Source organism: Channa argus, chromosome 14 (assembly GCF_033026475.1).
Source record: "Channa argus isolate prfri chromosome 14, Channa argus male v1.0, whole genome shotgun sequence".
Taxonomy (NCBI): Eukaryota; Metazoa; Chordata; class Actinopteri; order Anabantiformes; family Channidae; genus Channa; species Channa argus.
In genome coordinates this window covers 20257300-20279148 of record NC_090210.1, presented here as the reverse complement: position 1 = coordinate 20279148, position 21849 = coordinate 20257300, and the positions used below count along the sequence as shown (strand labels likewise).

At 41.5% G+C, this 21849-nt stretch overlaps 1 protein-coding gene across 1 annotated transcript; it reads right to left on the bottom strand.

Moving 5' to 3' along the window:
• Window positions 1-8327: 8327 nt before the first annotated feature.
• nfatc4 (nuclear factor of activated T cells 4) lies at window positions 8328-21302 on the bottom strand. The gene is made up of 13 exons (XM_067475195.1): window positions 20642-21302; window positions 17621-17787; window positions 16099-16614; window positions 15827-16002; window positions 15185-15347; window positions 14470-14570; window positions 13740-13841; window positions 12853-13040; window positions 12326-12466; window positions 11584-11639; window positions 11356-11482; window positions 9527-10249; window positions 8328-8566 (listed from the first exon to the last, which is right to left on the bottom strand). Exons 1-13 carry the CDS (start codon window positions 20835-20837, stop codon window positions 8502-8504), a joined length of 2721 nt encoding a protein of 906 aa, XP_067331296.1. The 5' UTR covers window positions 20838-21302; the 3' UTR covers window positions 8328-8501.
• Between the last annotated feature and the right edge of the window lie 547 nt (window positions 21303-21849).

The window sequence follows — 21849 nt, the reverse complement described above, 5'->3', positions numbered from 1 at the left end:
TGTGTGTGTGTGTGTGTGTGTGTGTGTGTGTTTTATTTTATGATACTTTTGTCTGATTTAAAACACACTTTCAACAATCTTCATTTTAACTTGTTAAGTGTAGTTGTGGTGCACTTCTAGGTCAAGTGTGTCTGTAACCACTGACCTGAGAGTCCACCTATCTGGTCCAGATAGAATATCTGGATATCAGATCTTGAAAAAAAGAAGCCCTGTTCCAACTTTTTTTGAGATGTGTTGCTTCCATCAAATTCAGTTTCAACATCTGATATGTTTTTAAAGTTCTATTGTGAATAAAATATGGCTTGATGAGATTTGCAAATCATTGCACTCTGTTTTATTTACATTTTGCACATTTTTTAAATTTGGGTAGGGAGATTATCCATGCAAAGGATGGATGTTTACCTCTCCCTAACTGTTTACTGTATTATATTTTTATGATTATTTGACTGTCTCAAATGGTAGACAAGTTACATATGTGACACTGAACAAACATCATATTAGCCTATTAATAGTAATACATTGTATTATTTCCCAAAATTTTTGTTTGTTTGTTTTTGATTTTGATTCTAAAACCTTTTAAATAATTTTCCAAAAGTGCCACCCGATTTTGAGCATGTGTCCCTGTCTGGCCACCCTAATAAATGATTTGAACCCAAATGTATTGGCCATCATAAACCACAGACTAAGGCAACTGTGGCGCAGGAAGGTAGAGCGGTTTACCACCAATCTCACAGTTGTTGGTTCAATCCCCGGCTCCTCTGGTCACATGTCGAAGTGTCCTTGAGCAAGACACTGAACGCCAGCTTAGTTGCTCCCGGTGAGTGTTGGCCAGCTGCATAGCATCTCCCCAACTGGTGTGTGACTGTAAGTGTGATTGTGAGTGTGAATGGGTGAATAAGAAGCAGTGTAAAGTGCTTTGAGTGCCAATAGGTAGAAAAGTGCTGGATAAGTGCAGACCATTTACCAGAAGCAAAGATAAAGAGAATTAAACCTAGTGCAATCAAGGCTAAAATAAATATTCAAATAAACATTAATAGGTCTAAAATGTACTAATACCAATAACCTAAATTAAACTACAGTCAGTCACACTGCCTGTAAACAAACAGAGCACTGTTCATATTTTTTTAACAAGGTAAACACTGATGTTTGCAGTACTTTGGAGAGCTTGCATGTGTACTGCACCCCCCCCCCCCCCCCAAAAAAGCTAAAATAAACGCAAAACATCACTGATGATAAAAACTGATAGAGACGCCATAAGTGCACAAAGAAACAGTCTCTATATGCCAATTATTTTGTGGCTCTGACCTGACAGGGTAATGCCCCTACACGGTCTGGACTGCTGAATTCCTGGCTACACAATGATGCAAAGATCCTGTATTTAAATATTTAGGCTGAAGTAAAAATATCATTAGTCCTGTTGATACAGAATTAACACCATTTCGGAGCTTTGTGTGGCTCACAGACACATGAAGTCATTGTTTTGGTTCTTGAGACAGGCAAAACAGTGCACGTTTGAAACCAGCACATGAGCTCAGTGAGCAAATTATCTGGTCATTTCTGTCTTTAATTGTGTCATATGCATGTTAAAACTTTCCTAGTGACATCAGTGGATTAACATTTCAAAAAAGGGATCCATGATGATTGTTTGAACTCAGAATAAACTGGTTATAAATCATGTTCTCTGCGGACACTATTTATACTCCAGTGTTTACTTTATCGCTTAACACATTTTTTCTTTTCCCCACCTCCTGTATCCACTATCAGCTTCCCTCCAGCTCTCTGTGAACCACAGGACAACCCACAGAGACTTGAATTTATCTAGTGGCTGCAGGGCCTTGACAGTCAGAATTACGAACCACAGTGGTTCAGATCCACTAGAGGTTTGGTGGATAAAGGGGGCAATGTGGAACACAGTTAACCTTCAGTTGCCCATAAATCTATGGTCAGGAAAGGAGAAGCCAACAACGCCAAGTTCTAATACAATTACATGTCATGTCATTTATTTTTGTTTAGGAAGGGTTGTAACCTCTGGCGTGGGGCCATAGCTACTACAATAGCAAAGCCAGCAGCTGCCATGTTAAGAGAAACCTTTGAATGCGGTGCAGGAAAATCATGACTTAACTCTAGAACCGTCCACTGGCAAGATTGATGTAGAAAGTACAGTATTTAGATGTTTAAGGATAGATAATGAGTACAGAATCCAAAATAATTTGGCTAATGTGTATTTCTTGATGATAAAGATTTTGATCAATTCCATAAACAGCCAAATACAAATACTCCAAACATCTTGCATACAACCTCCCCATGTGATACCCACTGCTGACCAGAAAGGTCCTCATATGAGCACATGAACTACCCGGATAGTTCGTCATCTGCTTATGTGCTGACGTTTCCGGTTCAGTCTCTGTTATGACAGGAAAACATCTGGGTGGGACAGGCAAAAAAAAGGACCCATTATTTCCTCCCTTATCAAAGACCCCGGCCTTGACCCTGACTGCTCTAGTGAATCTGCTCTATGGCCAAATGTCAGACTGTGGTTGTACTGGCAAAATGTGTGTAACCGTTTTAATGTGGTCAGGATGTTACTGAGAAAGAAAGGAGGCCCGTCAGCTGTATAAATACAAGTTAAAAAATGTACTTTTTGTGAAATGAAAGATGTGACAGACCCATATTATGTAAAAAAAAAAAATAAATCACTTTTCAAAACAAACCACATGCCATCACCTAAGTGGTAACATTAAATTAAATTTAAGAAATTAAAAAAACATTAAATGTCCCAAAACTAGAAGGGCGAAGGAAGTCTCTAAAAAGAAGATAGCTGCCCAGCTACAGTTTGTGTAAAGCCACGTGGGCTACTGAAAAAATGTTCTTAGGACAGATGGGACTGAAGTAAAAATTTATGAAAAAAATAGTATGATTGCATATGGGCAAACAGCAGCACACACCAGCACAAGAACCTTAAAAACATAGTGTGGCAGTATCATGATTTGGGCCCACTTTGCTGCTTCTGGACCGGGACTATTTGCTATGACTGAGACCAAGTATGTCTGACAAGTTTTACATCATATTCCAGTAAGCTTTGCTGCTGATGTACACAATAAAAATCCCCTGGGGAGTGGACTTCCTATTCTTATTAGGTCACTGAATAAATTCTTATCCTTCCCACCTACAAAAACAACAAAGAGTTTTAGTCATCAGCACTGCAATAGCTTGATGGAATCGCAAGTGAAAGAGGCCTGAGACAGAACTCAAAGAAAGAACCACAAATGCAGCATCACATTTCCACTTTTAAAGCACACAGTGCATCCAGAAAGTATCCACAGGGCTTAAGTTTTTCCAAATTTTGTTATGTTACAGCCTTATTCCAGAATGGATCACATTCATTATTATTTTTTAAATTCTAAAAACAATAGCCCATAATGACAACGTGAAAGACGTTTGTGGGAAATATTTATAAGAAAATGTACATAAAATCACGTGTACAGATGTATTCATGGCCTTTGCCATGACACTCAAAATTGAGCTCTGGTGCATCCTGTTACCACTGATCATCCTTGAGATGTTTCTACAACTTGAGAGTCCACCTGTGGGAAATTCAGTTTTGACTCTCCACCAATCAGGCCTGTATGGTAGAGTGGTGCGACGGAAAAGCCTCCTCAGTAAAAGGGACATGACCTGAAGGACTGTCAGACCATGATAAACTAAATTCTCTAGTCCGAGGGAACAAACATTGAACTCTTTGGCCTGTATGCCAAGTGTCATGTCTGGAGGAAACCCGACACTGCTCATGACCTGGCCAATAGCATCCCTACAGTAAAGCCTGGTGGTGGCAGCATCATGCCGTGGGGATGTTTTTCAGTGGCAGGAACTGGGAGAATAGTCAGGATCGAGGGAAAGATGAATGCAGCAATGTACAGAGACATCCCTGATAAAAACCTGTTCCAGAGGCTCTCAACCTCAGACTGGGGCGACGGTTCATCTTTCAACAGTACAACGACCCTAAGCACACAGCCAAGATAACAAAGGAGTTGCTATGGGACAACTCAGTGAATGTCCTTGAGTGGCTCAGCCAGATCCCAGACTCGAACCCGATTGAACATCTCTGGAGAGATCTCAAAATGGCTGTGCACTAACGCTCCCCATCCAACCTGAGCTACAAGCTTGTAGCCTCATACTCAAAAAGACTTGAGGCTGTAATTGGTGTATCGTTTTATGGGGTATTTTTCAGGAAAATAATGAATTTGATAAATTTTGAAATAAGCCTGTAACACAACAGAATGTGGAAAAAGTTAAGCGCTGGAAAAACATTGTGAAAGCACTATATGTATCATTTTCTAAGTAACTGTGTGGGGAACAATAAGCACTTGAATGACAATATAACAATGCAACACATGCTCAGAGTGCTTGAAAAAGCCAGCTGTTCAGTGCTGGGGCCCATTTATGCCCATGGTCCCACACAAACAGATGCAGCATTCTCTATGGTTTGATTTCTAGCCAATGCAAAGGAAAACAGCTGTGCAAGCAGTTTGTCATTTTGTTGGGTTGTTTCACGAATTGTTGTTTCCTCTGACCTCACACCAGCCTTTGACTGAGTTGGAATGTGTTGCCTCAACCATAGGAACTCCCAGCATTTTAAGAAGGAACTGTCAAATCACCACATAAAGGTCAGCGCTTGGTCGTGGGGAATATATCTCAGTCTATTAAGCAACAAGATTGGGTTTTGTTTGTGGTCATGTGCCAAAAAACTGAAAAAAAAACTGTTTCTGATTGAAGTCTGATTGATTTTCCATACACCTATTTAATGCACATTTGGAATTTGTGTGAAAACAAATCAAATGTAAATGCTGGAAAAATATAACACTTGTCTAAAGTGTAAAAGTTAGTAAGTGTTAGTAAGTGCAATGGAAACACATCTAAAGAATTACTCAAGTGCATGAATCATTTCCTACATGTTTTTTTTTTTTTTTTATTAATTTCATTCTTTGAGGCTTGAGTAGTTTTTTTTTCATTGGCTGTGTCATACTGTGATCTCTTCGTGTGCACTGATTCACATTTAGCTTTGCTTTAGTTTATCAATGTAGATAAAGGGTAACTTCACCAATTTTCAACTTGCTCCCCATGGCTTTAGTTTAGGATGCAAATATACAAAAGTGCTTTTAAACTCATCTCACACTTCACTATTTTATCTTCTGGCTGAAAATTGCCTCCAGACGACATCAACCGGAGGAGTTTTACATCATCGGGAGTTCAGATAATATCGTCTGGGGGAGTTCTGGAAAAGCAGGTTGACCGCGATCCCAACTTCCATAGTGTGGGCAACGAGGTGAATCTGAACTGAAGGTTTCTCCAAGTGATGTCATCTGGAGGCATTTTTTAGCCAAAAGAAGACAGAGAGACTTTTAAAAGCATTATTGTATATTTAAACCCTAAACTAATGTGATGGGGAGAAGTTGAAAATTGGTAAAGTTGCCCTGTAACTTTTGCCCAACTGGACGTGACTTCACATTTACTTAAAAGACAGTGGAGAAGGAAAAGGTGTGTTTCTCAAAATGCTAAGCTGTGAATTTAGATCACTCTGTTTCTAAAGTTAGCGTTTTAGAATAGATATAGAATTTTAACACTCATTGGATGAAATACTACTTTAATTCCTTTGTGACAGGGCTGTGTAATGAAAACACTTTCTTCCTCCCTACATTTAAAAGAAAAGGGACAAAAAAGCAGCTCTCGACTTCTGGGAAAGCTGCTTCTTTACTCAGGTCATTGTATGACATACTCAGACAAGTATGAAGATAAAGATGGCCGCCTGATGTGCTTGTTTTTCCGGGGGTACTCAGTGCAGGGAGTAAATGAATCTAATAGGATTAGCCTGTGTTGTCTGTTCCGGTCTCTGTTGTCCAATATAAATACACAGGGCGTGTGCTCTTGCATCACACAGACGATTTACTGCTGGTGCTTAAAAATATATGTGAAGCTTTTATTTTTATTTCTCAACCAAAGCGACACTACATTCACACATGCTGTTTTAAAAGCAAACGCAGCCATTACAGTAGAATCAGGGCTAAGATAATATAACCAGATGTAAACTTTTACAAGTCCAATGTCACTAAACTGTGGTTGTCATGGTCATCAATGATCAGCTACTGCATGTCGGGTCCAGCTAAATAACTTTGTGTTCTGTCAGTTTTCAATCATAAAACCTGTCTATCCCATTGTTCCCTGAGTCACTAGAGTCACTGGTTAGAGACTCTATCAATGCTTGAGAACAGCTTTCAGCAAGTTCCTTCTCTTCTGCTGTGTTGAAGTCTCAGAGATTGACTTACAACAACCCTTTAACAAGTTTTATGAAACTAATACATTCACAGCTCAAGATTTTGAGACCCAGTGTATGTTATTGGTTATTTGTCATCTCCTTGTGGTGTGTATTTTGTGTCTCCTAATGTAATTTTGTGAATTCTGTCACAAAGTGTGTTATTCCATCTATAGTGTGAACATAGTTTTATTACGAGATACTGTGTCACTCTCTGTACTTGGCTCAGTACCAGCATTAGAAGCAGCATCACAGTAAGAGTACTGCTGTTGTCATGAGGAAACAGTCTGCACAGTGTATAAAGTCACGTTAACAGTCGGCAGCAGCCATATACATAACTCTCTGATTCTATACATAGCTTGTCTTTTGGGACTCAGGCTTCCCAGTGACTAAGACTGGGTTTAGATGCAATGGTCTTTCGGTTTTCACCAAGACCCTCTATGTTTATCAATCAGAAGGGTCTCCATTTGTCCACTTGGCAGCTGTTGTATGAACCTGTATGTGTCAGTCAGGCGGACTGTGAGAGCTCACCGCCTGATGTTTGAGATTATACCTCCCCCTAGTGAAATGTTATAGGACGTGGAAAATAGATTCATTTATTGTACTAAACAGCTGAGCATCTTTATGACTGATCCCAAATCTAGGTATGAAAACACTTTTTTTCTGCTACAGTAAAACCTTTGTAGCAGTTTTGGTTCAGGATGTCTGGACTTGTCTGTTATGATGGCAATTATAATCAAATGACAAATGCAAAAAGAATAAATAAATGAAAATGTATTCCTAAATACACCCCAGAATATGACCAGAATTGAGCACATGCTCATCTCTTGCATCTAAATGGAATCAAATTCTGCAGTTTGCTTAAAAATGTTTTGGAAATTTTCCTAAAAAAGTGAAAGCTGATACAGTAGGTACATGTAAATATTCCTAAAATGTTAAAACAGTTGTTAAACAGTTGTTTGCAGACAAAGTGGAGCTGAAACTTGGAGATTTCTGTTCCATTATTTTTAGTACATTCACCTCTCAGGAACCTTCCATGTGTTACTGTCTTTCCAGCGTTGCAGCCAAATGGAAAAGCAGAAGCTGGAATAGGAAAAGTCAATGTCATAGAAGGAGTTACAGCTTCAGACTCCAATGTTAAGTTAATCTTGAAAGATTTTTGTTAAAGTTTTTTTGGTCTCAGGCTCTGAACATGTCCATTTATGGCTCTGCCGAACCATATAGACCCATAAAACTGTCAAAAAAAACATATAATGCTACTTTAGGGCCTTTGTGTTAGGCTGGTGCATTTTTATTGCCTTTGCTGTTTTGCAACAATGAGAGACTTTTGTCTGTATTTCGCTTTTCAGTGGAGAAAGTGCAAACACCAGAGAATTAGACTAGTGAAGCTTCAAAGTTTTAAAGAGCTGCTGATTTATGACTGTTGACCCATCCTGGTTCTGAGTCCCCCCAGGTGGCACTGTTCTTCACGACAAACCTGCTCTGTTTAGACGAGGATCTAACAAACCATCGCTCATTCAAACCTTTCAAACAGCCTGGTCACCTCTTCACTTTACAAGGTCAAATTCACAGAACTATGCTCTGGCATCAACACTTTACATCGGCCACAGAACTGATTCTGCTTTACAGCTTTAACCTTTGGCGAGTTATTGATCCGTTGAGCAAGTTCTTTCATTTAACTGTTTAACTTTTAGAAAAAAACCTGCAATGATTGCTGCTATTCCACCGCACAATCCTAAATCCTTTTACCAATACTCAGAAAGTTTCCATCACGTGTGGAAATTGCTTGGAGAGATGTGAGCTCTCTGCAGGACAAATGAAGCTTCAGCTTGTGCAATTTTAAAATATGGACACTTTCAACAAACTGCATGTCTTCAAACCGCTGAAATATATTTGTTGGTGAGACTGGCGAAAATAATGCATCTTGCATAATGTCTTTACACGTGATTTAATAACTTTTCCTTCATGCTTTCATGCTATGTTCACCTTTCTGTTGGAATAATAGACAAAACCCAACCAGTTTCTTGTATAATTTATATTGAAAACATGTTATAAACATCAGTTTCCCTTTATAAAACCTTAACGCTATCTGTGCTAATTACAACACTGTCCTGCTAATACAATTCTCCTGTCACAGGTGCGACGCATCTTACGTTATGAAATGATGTTGAATATCAAATGGGAGAGCACAGTTTCACTGGTTGTCCATCTGAGAGCCTGACTGGTAAGACTGGATGTCCTCCCCGATGAACTCTGTCACTGTGGAGGACGAAAAGGAGAAAAACAAGTTAATTATTCCAACTTTTTATCCATCTCTCCACCTCAATTACGGTACTAAATAATCCTACCTGCAGCCCACGGCTCAGTCTGTACAGTTTCAACACTTACAGATTCAACAACAAAGTGAACATTACACCAATATTTGACAAATTGTCAAACTGCTTTCTGAGGATTTTGTTTTGAGTTAATGTGTCTACACAATGTGTCGACACACAAACACAAAGCATTAGCATTTATCTGGGGTTACATGTGACCTAAAGGATGAAAGTCTATTACTCCGTCTCTCTGTGTTTTGGTCTCCACTAACCCCTGAGCAAAATATCCACCCCTTTAAATGCTCCTGCTATGTTTACCAGGTATTTGATAACTGCATCTGGCTGCTGGGGTTTTTCATATTTATTTTTTTACTGCAAATTAGCCGACCTCTGCAGCTGCGAACCAAGTTGATAACAGCAGTGAACAAATGGAACCAATACAAAAATGCTCTTTAACAGCATTTCCAACTACAGGACCACATTCCACCAATGGACAGAAGTAATAAAACAATCATACATCTTCAAAAAAAAAACATATATTATAGCTTTGGCATAAATAGCAAGTCAACCTGCACTTTACTAATGATTTATGAGGAATGGACTGCACAGCTTAAATGGGCTTTACAATTTACTGCTTATTTCCACACACAAACATGATGCCATGTAAGGTGCTGGTCTGACCCACTGAGAGCCACCTGGTGTCCGGCTGAAAGAAACTCTGACATCCACAGCTGCCCACCTACGCAATTCATTCATTTATCCATCTATAAAGGCATAAAAGCCAACAAAAATCTACTTCTAAATTACATTTTCTGTATGTATCACATCTCTAGTACCACACTTTATTTTTTATTAACATATTATCACAGGTCTATCGCTGTTAAAATCAATACATGCAACTTACCTTCTTCAAATGTAATGTGGTGCATAGAGGCTGAGCTGGTAAACTCCAGGGGGCAATCCTGGATCTTGGCATCCCTCTCTCCTGCATGTCCTGCCCCCAGCACCCTTCCCTGGGGGTCCCAGCCCTCGTACTGGGAGTAGGGTGCTGAGCAGATGTCCTGATAAGGGCTGGGGTTAGAGGGAGGGGAGGGACACACTTCCTGCGTATAAGCAGGGTAGTGGGGGTAAGGGGAGGTGGGCATGGGAGGCAGAGAGGAGGTTGAGATGGGACTGCCAGCAGGGAAAGGGCTGAGGGAGGACGAATGGGAAGGGGAGGGTGAGGAGGAGAGGTAAGGTGAGTCCAGCCATGGGGAAGGTGAGGGGGAGGGAGGCTGTGGGCCACGGGGGTACAGAGGGGGAAGAAGCTCAGTGAAGCCCAGCTCCAGGTTCTCAAAGCTGGGGTGACGCTCGGACAGGGCCGCCCTCGACCCCCCCGGCTCCTCTACCACAGCATCGGATTTCGAGCAGTACTCCTCGGGGTAGCTCATGGTGGGGCAGGGAGGGGAGTAGGTGGAAGGGTAGGGGGGCAGGTGGAAGCCCAGCCCTTGGTCGTCAGCCATGGCATCGCCTCTGATGTGGAAGCCCCTGTCCAACCTAGGTTGACCTCCCACAGGACACACAGTCCCCCCATCCGGGGGCAGCACAGAGGGCCGGGGTAGGAGGGGGTCCTCCTCTTTAAACATAACTGTGAGCAGAAGATCACTGAGTTACTGCCCATGAATAATAAACATAAAAATTTTACGTAGTAGTGGTTCAATTAAATATTAGATGTTTTAATAACTAGGTGCCATAGGATCCTCTAAACAACTGAAAGGGGATCTGACCTAAAGCTAAGTGACGCCTACAAAACTAGAATCTGGAAAGATTTACGGCATTAAATATGGCTCACATCAGGCCATAATTATGGTTCAGTAGACAGTCTTCTACCTCCTAGTAGGTCCAGAAGGTCCTTTACAGTACATACAACAGTATAATATACAAAAGTTCAAACAGTGAAATCAACTGAGAAGAACCTTATCTTAGGAACATAATAATTAAGTTAGGTTCAGGCACATAAACATTAGACAATGGTTTAGGGGAAAATTGTGAAATACTTAAAAAAATACTCAAAAATATGCTGCAGGTTGGAGGTGGGAAGCAAACGGCTGTTATCCCGCTTGGTATTCCTGTGTTTTTACACCCAGGCACCGTCCCAAAGCAGGTCTTGTGTTAATGAAAATACTCCACCTAATACTTACCAAGACCTGCAGATGACACCTCTCTATCACTTGTCTGGAAGATACACATCTACCAACTAAACCATAACTATGGGGCTGAATAGTACTGGATAATGCCCCAATGAAGAGTCTAAAATGTGGAAGTCAAGGTAGTAACCTATAAAACCTATAAAGTGGACAGATCTGCTGGTTAGGAAGTCAAAGCAATACCCCCCAAGAAGGCACTGTTCCAATCTGCAGGGCCGTTGTACAAACAGTGATCAGAAGTTCTGATCGCATATGAAATAAAAAATTGAGCTCTTTGGCCACAATTACCAACAACCAAATGTTAGGCATAGGGGAGCGTGTGTGTGTGTGTGCGTGTGTGGTGGATAGAAGGATGCATGGATTCCACTATACGGTGTATCAGCAGTGCATTTGTGCACAAATATCCTGCAGTCAGTCAAAAAAAAGTGGAAACCAACTGGCTTCTAGAACAAAACCTAAAAACGGGCACACATGTGCACACAAAACGTACACATGTGCTGCAGCTACTCATACAGAAAATACACAGAGGATGGGAACGGACACTCACTGGGCAGATACTTGAAGCAGTGAGTGCTGCTTCTCTTCCTCTTCCCGTTGGAAACATAAAGACTGACCGACACAGGAAGACTGATGGAGAGGTCGCTGTAGGCGGGAACTCTCACGCACAACAAACTCTACAAGGACAGAGGAGGTGCAGACACGTCATTTTGCAGATTAGTGCAGATTCATCCGTGAACTAAGATACAAATGGGCAGTGATGAAATTACCAAATTACCTCATTGCTGTTGTCGCGGTCAACATGAGCTTCCTCCTCCCATTGTAATTTACCATCTAAGAGATAAAAACATAAGGTCAAATGAAGTGTAACGTAGGTGCCCACACAGATAAACACACAGTTAATTTAATGAAAATCTTTTTTTTTGCTGTCATTACTTTGTTAGGCCTGAGAAGGCTGAGAATAACTTGCACATGAGTTCTGTTAAGCACAAAGAAGCAAAAGCTGCTATTTCTTCTCACTCGCTGTGACGAATTATATTATTTATCATCTTATGTCAACAAATCTACAAACATTGGCTTTAAATAGTGCAGTCTGTATTCAGAATCCTCCTGAGCCGTAATGTGGCCACATTTAAAACATTTTTTTCCCATATCTCCAATTCATCTAGCCCACTTCACTGACACTGACTAGATTACTGCTTATTTATACAGACTCACTCATGTGCAGGTTAAAAATAGACTGTACAACTGCTTCCTGTTTTTTTTCCATTAAATAACTGCGTGACAGAGGGAAAGCTCCCTCGTATTCTTCGAGTTCTGAAGTCAAACTGTGCAACATGTAGCCAACATGGTGTGTTAAACATCATATACAGGCTACACTAACAAAACAGACATTTGTAAGACACTCAAACGCAGCTTTTCTCTTGCAGCCTTTAAGTCAGAAACGTAACAAAAATGATGACGAGAGAATATCGCACATGACGTTCTTAGCATTTAGTCTCTCTTGTGTGCACACTCACCTGTTCCTCGCTCCATGAAAAGGACTCTGGAGATGGGCAGGAAGTTGGTGCCACCCAGCAGAAGCTCCTCTCCACCCTCCACGGAGCACGAGGTTAGGCTTACGGACTCGATGACGGGCAGCTCCTGGGCCGAACGTTGGGCTGAGGCAACGTGAAAAGAGTCAGACACCTAATTTACAGCCGGGGCTGAAACAATTAGTTCAATAATAGGTTTGTAGTTTTAGAAAAAAAAATTTGAGTTTGAAGGTTTAAGAATTGCTGTAACTTTTTATTTCAGAAATTCTGTATTTCCTTTGAATGTATGATTTGTCTTAGAGCTTTTCATCGATGTTTACTAACCTTTTGAAGGCCAAAGGACGAATCAACTGGCAGATTATAAAAACAACTTTTAGCCGCAGTTGTGTAAAATTTGGACATGTCCACCTTCAGCATCCCAGTGCAATGCATATTTACAGTAACATCGTCTGCTCACAGTGTGTATGTGAATGTGCCCTCCCATGGCAATCTAAATCTAAACAGCAACTCACAGCATTCGATGGGCAGTGAGGCGACCTGCAGAGCCAGGACCCGGCCTGATGGGGCGGTGGGGGGCGCTAGAGGAAGGTGGGTACGAAACACCAAACGAACACGTGTGTTCTTCCTTCCAACATCTGTTTCTCCTTTCCTCAGCTCAATGTCCGAGTTCCTCAGCTTCAGAATCCCTGCACAGTCGATGCTGCAAAGCAGAGGATTTTTTTCAAACTGTACATGTATCCAGGAAAGGTTTTTGTCAACAGGATTCTGCAGCATCTGCATAGTAAACACAACTAATGTCGGCAGGTGAAAGACATCAACAAGACATCTGAGGCAACGGACACTTACAAAAATTATGACTGTGTTTTTAACAACCTTTGATAATATTTAACGCTGTATTGTATTTTAGGAGCTCTTTATATGCTTTTATGTAAAATCTAACAAAATATTTCAAAAGTTGCTTAAAACTGTGATTAAAATAAATGTCTCTCAAATGTAATAAAACAATTATAAAATACTTAATGATTCAGCGTTAGGAACATCTTCGGTCATTCTGCTTCTCACTTGTCCTGTAACATTATTCACATCATCCACCCACTGCTCATTTACATCTGCTTTCAGTCATTTGGCAGAAGTTTTTATCCGAACTGACTTACAATCGAAGGACACAAACAAATTGGGGTTTAGTGTTTTGTTCGAGGACACGTCTAACAAGGTTTAACGGGGCTTTGGCTACCGATAAAGTAGAAAAGTCTTAAATAAACGCAGACCATTTATTACACTGACATTTTTACCTCAGCCGTACATTCAAGTACACCAAAAAAAAAAAAAAAAAGCCTTCGAACTACAATATGAGATGTGATAACATGTAAAAACATCTTTACAGGAAATATGTACTTACAGAGCAGTCATATTATTCTCAGGGTTGAGGGGGATGTCCAGCAATTTAGTCCCCACCTGAACGCTCTCATGACTGGCAGTACCCACCATCTTCCCTGTCACCCTGAGAATGAAAACACATCTGCATTTAAGAGCAGTGCAGAATTTCAGCACTGCGATAGACTGATATATGTCCAAGGTGTAGCCTGTCTTTGACAAAGTACACACTCCATCCCCTCAGCACAGTTTTGATGATAAACTACTCTGATCATCAAGTCATCATTTAAGTCATTTATCAGAACTTAATAAATTACAAATTTTGTAATTTTTTCACCTGAAAAATAATTGCTATTGCTAATGAAACCATTTAATAGTTGAAAGCCAAAAGTGCTATATTTAATCATATCATATTAGAATTTGTTCAATCCGTTTATTAATCCATGAACTAAACACAAGCAATAAATAAGAATAATCATATGCTGATGATGACTCATTTGAGTTTAATAATAAAATAATAATTCTTCCCTCGAGTCGTCTTTTGTCTCGGAATTATATTAAAAGATTTTGCATTTTAAATATTAGGTGAATTCCCTCACTGTGAGTGTAACGACCAACGCAGCGAGCAGCCGGTGGAAGATCATGCAACGATAAAAGCCGCAGCAATTACATGATGTTTCCCATCAATATTTTACATGTGCTGTGCCCTTTTAATGTTAATGTATGAGATTTTGAATAGAAATACCGCTCAGCACCTGTGTATCTGATAGAAAGGATGCGGCCTGATCGATCTGTCGTCAGCTGTTCCAACAAAAACCTGAAGCGAGAGCGGCTTCCTCTCTGTGTATCCACACAGCTGTAAGCAGAGACACAATGTGAGTGATGAAATCAAACTGTGAGCACATGTGTCCTGAAACTTCATTCCAGTATTATAAACACAAAACTCCGAAACTAAACTTCTACCTAATATTGGCTAGAAATAATATGTGAAAATCCACGGAACACATAAAACATAAAAACAGAATGCAATGATTTGCACATCTCATCAACCCATATTTTATTCACAATAGAACATAAACAACATATCAGATGTTGAAACTGCGACATTTTAGCATTTCATGTAAAATATGAACTCATTTTGAATTTGATGGCAGCAACACATCTCAAAAAAGTTTTTAGATGTGTTGCTGCCATCAAATTTAAAATGAGCTAATACTTTCCATGAAATGTTAAAAATGTTCAGTTTCAACATCTGACAGGTTGTTTATGTTCTATTATGAATAAATTATGGCTTAAGGAGATTTGCAAAACATTGCATTTTGTTTTTATTTATGTTTTACACATCTTCCCAACATGTTGGAATTGGGGTTGTACCTTCGTGCAGCATTTCTCAGTAGAGGTTACTAATCTGTATCATTACTAAGCATGTGTCTGGCAGGAGCTGTGTCAATCTGCTAGTTTGTTTTTCACCTTAACAACAGGGTGTCCTGTCGGTGCCGCCTTGACAGCTCCTCTGCTCCCTTCGGTCTCATAGTGGGCTCTGTGGTGTGGACGGGGCTGCACTTCAATACGCAGCTCATACTGGTCAAACTGGGATGGCAGCGGCCAGTCGAGCGGCGGCAGGGCGTTCGGCCTTTGCAATGGATCAGAAAATCGTTGATTTTAATTCAAGAGAGGTCACGACAGAGGCCAATGAATAACTGTTCTGCAGGACAAGTAATGAAATTTCAATCTTTCTCTACATTGTGGTGAATCTACGACTCACCACAATGACAAACTGTAAAAATCAAATGTTTGTGATGCAACAACTGAAGAACATGAAAGAGCAGGAAGCTTTGAAAGCAATGAAAATAATGAACCAACAACTGTTTGATATAAGTTGGTGTCTTGAAACACCATAAGAGACATAAAGACGTCACAAATGGTTGGTGTTGGAAGCTAAAATCACCTGTGCAGATTTGATGCATCTAACTTTATTTATTGCAATTTCTCAGACGAGCAGGTTGATGAGGAGGAGATTCCTCAAACATGTGTGTGTGTGTGTGTGTGTGTGTGTGTGTGTGTGTGTGTGTGTGTGTGTGTGTGTGTGTGTGTGTGTGTGTGCATCCTTGCCTAAACAGAGGGCTGTGGGCGCTGGCTCGGGTCCTGCCCCAGGCCAGAGCCGGGGGCACAGAGAGGTAGTCCATTCCCAGTGAGGGGAGCTCCCTCCTGCATTGCTGGGTCTCTGACAGTGGGCAGGGGGAGCTGTGGCCTGGAGCCTGCTCCTGATCCACCTCCCTGGGGGACAACTGCAAAACAAAAAGTGAGAATTTCATAAAAGAAAGACTTCATAACAATTTTATAAAATGTAAAACATTTCCAAGAAACCAAACCAGCACCGTTACCTGTTCCAACGACGTCTTCCTGGTTTTTTGAGGGATGCTGAGCTCACAGATGCTGGCCGGAGCTTCTGATTGAGGGGTGGGTTCTCCACTCTCCAGGTTGCATCCTTGCAGTTCCTCTGTGTAACTCCCCCTCCGTGAGGTACAGGGAGAGGCCAGGGGGGAGTTTCTGCGCTTTTTCCCCCCAGGGGAAGTGGGCCTTGATGAAGGTGAGAGCCCAAAATTAATGGTGGCCTCACTGAGCTCCTCCTCTTCCACCAAAAGGGAGTCGCAGCTGGAGGCAGGGCTGAGCCAGCCACGAGAGGAGGGGCTGGAGGCAGGGCTGGGGCTGACGGACCCGGGGCATCTATCGCGGTACGTAAAGGGGTCCAGCAGGGGAAGGTAGAGGCGCTCTCGATCCCACCCACCTCCACCCCCACCCATATCCCAGTAGCTGGAAATGGTGGGTGCTGGGTCATCTTCAGGTGAGATGGTGGTTATCTGGATGCTAGGACACTCGACCACCCGAGACTCTGATACCTGTAAAGCAAAGGAGAGAAAACGTAGGGACGCTATAAAATATTAAATAAGAATAAAAATTACAGAGTAATAACATGGTGGCCTCACTGAGCTTTAATGCAAATAATTAATTTCTCCCCCATGAAAAATCTGGGCTTGGACGGGCACTGCACAGCTCGGGATGTGGAAAAGGCTGTTGGGGTTCAGTGTTTTGCCCAGAGACCCTGTGGTCCGTGGAAGACTGACTTACCAACTTAGCTACGGCCATCCCCCCTTCTCCCTAATGAAAAATAAAAGCTCTAATAATACCATCAACAGAGGTCTATGGCACAGATAAACACACAAAATGAGGCTCACTTCCTGTTTCTTGCCAAAAGTGGTGCAAAACCCCACACGGCGGTGGTGCGGGCTTCTCGATTTTAGTAAATCCTGCCTCATACAAGCACAAAGCTCTTAGCTGGTGATTGTTTGACTAGTTAAAGGGAGCCATGGCCAAACCACTTCTTTTCCCACCGCCTTTAAAAATGCCCTCATATTAAGATAACAAACACATTTAAAAAGATGAAAACAACATACAAGCAAGCAAAAGCCAGCACACGTGCTGTACAAGAAACATTATGTGCAGCTTTGCCTTTAATTTTTCTTTTTTTAACAGCCTCCCTTGTGCCGCTGTTGACTGGTCCACTGCTCCAACTACAGTGTGCAGAGAGCAACAACAGAGATGAGAGTGGGGCATTTGCCATTATAAGCCATTTACTGTTGCAGTCACCCACAGAGGACACAGATTTCCTCTGAAGGAAACTTCACAGATGTTACTGTCAGTGGATGCATATCATCTTAGAGTCATACTTTCTTTGAAACATTCTTTGAATAGTTTCTTTGACCTTGAGAGAAATGTGCATCTAGGGAGATTTATCTTCTTTCTCTGTTTCCAATTTTGTGTAAGGGCCACTACATCCATGCCGTGATGAAAGAGAGAAAATGGGGTTGTATGAAAAAAGACAACATGTAACTTTAGTAGTCTTACCTGTACAGAGCGTGCTGGTAGGCTCTCGTAGGTCCCGCTCAACTCCCTGACGGGGGCCCTTCGGGGAGGCGGTGAATGCATCCCAGCCCGCTGACTGGCTGAGGGCGGCGGACTGGGGATGCTGATCGTGTGCCCTGCGTGAGTGGCAGCCAGGTGGTTGTCTCTAACTGATGGAAATAGTCATCAAAGTGAATGTTAGCGTATCAAACTGTGCACAAACTTGGGTCTAACCAGACAGAACGTTTTATACAGTAATAACGTTCACAAATTTAACAAAAAGGAGAAATACAATTAAAACCATCAAAAATATCTTTACATTACACAAGTCAGTGACTTTATCCGGATGTAATGCTTCTAAGTCATAATAAAACAAATATCTTCCAATCATATGGTGACATTTTTTTCGTACTTACTAATCTTTTCTGTAATTTGAGGGTGAAGAACTATTTTCATTACTATGTACAAACCAGACAGAGCAGAGTGGGATTTCGAACCAATTCATTACTGATCCATATTTTACTTCACTAACAATCACATGCCCAACTCTGCAGCTGCTCTGAACAGCTTTTTTACATTTTATTTGTACGTTTTTTTTTTTTTTTTAGCAAACACTCTCAACGACCTCTCGTGTTGTCCACATGAGAACAGGACCATGAAGGCAACAATATTTCCAGAATGTTGTACGACCGGCATTCACCCGGAGCCAAACAGAAGCTACTTTGTATTGAGTATTCAATTTTCAGGTAACGCAGATACACGACAGCAACGGCCAACGAATTAAGACTCTTCAAATGTTTCCTGGCAACAAAAATATTTCCAAGTGATTAAAGCCGCAGCACTGAGGCAACTTTTGTGCTGGTGTATTTTTCACATTAAACAGTGATTTAAAGGTTTTCATACGGGACCAGCAGAGCAGTTTATGATCCACAAAAACCTTCCTAACACAATAAAGTTAATCTAACAGATTGAAGAGACTATATATAATATTTTATTATGTGTCCTGAAATGAACCTTTGCAAAAAAAAGCTGAGATTTAGTGGTTCCTAACCTCTACTAAGCTTTAAAAGACGGATCATGCTCAGAATCTGATTATTCACACTGATTACAAATCCACATATGGTATTATAAATGAATTATGACACGCACATACATTTGCTCAACACTGGAGGTAAAACATTTCATGTGAATTCAGGGTTGTTGTTTTTTTTTGCTGATAAGTGTTAAATAGCTGCTGTCTCATGGCCACACTGAGCTGATATTCAGATATGAAACAGCAAAAAAATTTAGATGGGTTAATTTTCCCACTCGATTGTGAAATAATCTTTTATAAATTTGTGTACAGAGAAGCAGAGACGTTTATCACTTTAAAACAAATTCCTGACAGTTATTAAACATACAGTTTGGTTATAATGTTCTTGTGGGAGGCCTCATTAAATTCTAACATGTTTAATACGCTGCAATACTTCATCTGTGCAATAATTAGATCTTCCTAACTTGGAGGCGAAGACCCACACAAGGGATCAAACAAGAAATTTGAGCAGTTGTAAGATGATTATTTTTTATGGTTTGTTTGTTTTTTCAGACATTCCTATAATCCTCGTAATCTTATTCTTAATTGGACAATTTATAACATTTTCTGAGTGGTTCATTTGTAAAGACCAGCATTGGATTTTACAGCTTTTGAACATGTACAGTCACTGTAATTGAGGTAGCCGCATTCATTTAAAAGAAAATTCTACTCCACTGTGTGACGTATGTGGTTTAAAGACAAAAAAGTTCAGATCCCTGCTGCAGGGTTTGCAAAATCATCGTCTCACAACTGGTTAAATTCGTTACACTATGGTAAATCAAGATAAATCCGAGGGATTAAAGGGACGTGAAAGTATTTCTGCTACAAACAAATTGTGTTTACTTGCTCAGATACTCGTGTAATATTCGCCCTGCTTTCTTATGATTTACCATATAATTTCTGTTGGGCCAACACCAAACCCTCAGAAAGACTGTTGGACATAACCAACCCACATAAAGTAGTTTTGTAGTCTGTATCATTGGAAAATTCTGTTTCCACTATAAATCCCATTCATGAAATCACGGCGTTCTGCCAGTTTTGCTTTTAGAGCCACAAGAATCTTTGGTCTCATAGTATGATAAATAATAAATAAAAACAATAAGATCCACGAAGGGAAATATGCAGATTTGGTGTGGAATCTGTACCCACATAAGATCAGATCTCAGAAGTAAAAGGAAGTAGGATCCCTTGATGTGTTAAATAAATAAAATTAAATCACTATTTGGTTGAGCTGGTCACAGCTAAAAGATAACAAGCTGATATTAGTTTGTTTTAAATAGTCGCATGCCAGAAAAACATAAATCTAGAGGGGCATAAATCTGAAAGTCCAAAAGCTAAAACATGACTCTAACAAGATGAAAACTTGCACTCCTGTTTCTCCTGCAGTTTACTTTCTTGCCTTGGGTGTGGTAGTACAACTGGACGCCAGTGTGGGCGGGAAACAAAGGGGAGCGTGGATGCGAGGATGTGAGGTGTGTGTGTTTGTGCGGGGTGAAAAATGGGGGAGATGGAGATTGAGTGAAAGAGGGAGGCATGCGTGTTCAGTACACAGAGGCTGAGGTTCCTTCCCAGATGGCAGCTGTTAACTCTACTCACACGCACAGCTGATTAGAAACACATTGAGTCTGGGGCTGCACGCACACGCGAACAAACATACAAATGCACCAAACTGTGATACAGACTGTGCACACACTCAGATGCTTACCACACGCAAAACAAACACTATGAAAATATACTCCTGCTCACATGCTTACAGAAAGAGGCACGCACACTTATCGCATGAGCGCAGGCATGGAGAAGAGAGCCCTCATTACAGTGCATGCATCACACAAATACACGCACGCAAACACATACAGTTCCCATGCGTTAGAAACCACAGTGTCAGGCCACTCGAAACTCCTCTATACTGTGTCTCTTAACTTTAACACAGTCATCAATAAAGTGACTCTGACCCAGGCTGCTGCTGCTGCTGGGGGAGTCCAGGTGCAGCAGGGCGCCCTCGCTTTCCTCCCCGGGAACGCAGCTCTCCGGCTCGGCTGTGCGCACCGGCGATGGCCCCTGGCTCTGCCGCTGCGGCGGGTCCTCCTCAAACACCAACTTGAACTCGAACTCGCCCTCCTCCCAGCCCGAGCCCGGCGCGGCCCCCATCGCCCTCCGGCAACAAGAACAGGATAAAGGGATACAATCCTATCTCCCACGTCGGATAAAGGCGGCTTTAACGTCCTCGGTGCGCCTCGAAAGTTTTCCGCAGATGACCCCCAAACTTTGAGGGATTCTCCTACGTGCGCGTCATTGCGCAAATGTTCCTCCTCTTGGAAAGTTTCTGTAATTTAACTTCACTAACTTTTCACGCTGTCTTCACACGAAGATGACTGCTTCGTTTTTCCAGACTTGATGCCTTGCGTTAGATCAAATCTTCATCTCACATATTTACCAGACACACTCGGGTCTTTCATTCTAGCCTCCACCGCCATCCCTGTAGCCTCCTTCTTCGCCGTCCAAGACCGAGAGAAGAAAAAAAAAAGTTTATCAAATATTTTTGTCGTCGTTTACCCTTAATTGACTTTGGGTGGGATTCCTAGCTCCAGTTGGTCCGTTACTCATTCCCCATAGGACCTTATGCCTGTCAGTCACGGCTCCCCCCAACCTCCAGCCTCCCTCCTCTCCTCCCTCCTCATTCACTCTAGAGGTTTATCTTTTAGTTACATTTACTTAAAACCCCAGCCCCTTGAAACTTGTGTTTCCTTAACCACTTACGCAATGTCAGAAAATGTTTCCCCCGATAAAATGCATATTATCCTCATCCATAGCTATCTCTCAAATGTAAGCCCAAAACAATGATTAATATTCCAATCATGAGCAAAACTTATTGCAAACCACCGGCAGTCTCCAAAACCAGCCATTGTAGGTGGTGTGCAGAGCCACCAGGACTGTGATGTTAACTGTCAGCTAGTGAACATAAGAGGGCTGATTTCCTGTGGCGATGAACATGACAGCCCCCAATCCCCCCCCCCTCCCACCGCTCATTTTTTCTGGCTGTCACTTTTCCCTCTCCTCCCCCTTTCTTCTTCTTCTTCTTTACCCTACTCCTCTTTCCTCTTTTGTCCCCGCCAACTCCTCCTCATTCCTCCGTTCCCCGAGTCTCCCGTCCCTCCCTCCT

Excerpts from the sequence above, each read along its gene's own strand:
- nfatc4 (XM_067475195.1), bottom strand. The coding sequence starts at position 20,837 with ATGGGGGCCGCGCCGGGCTCGGGCTGGGAGGAGGGCGAGTTCGAGTTC. Across the intron at positions 17,788-20,641 it reads CAGCAGCAGCAGCAGCCTGG|TTAGAGACAACCACCTGGCT; the intron begins GTCAGAGTCACT and ends TATTTCCATCAG. Across the intron at positions 8,567-9,526 it reads CCACATTACATTTGAAGAAG|TGACAGAGTTCATCGGGGAG; the intron begins GTAAGTTGCATG and ends CGTCCTCCACAG.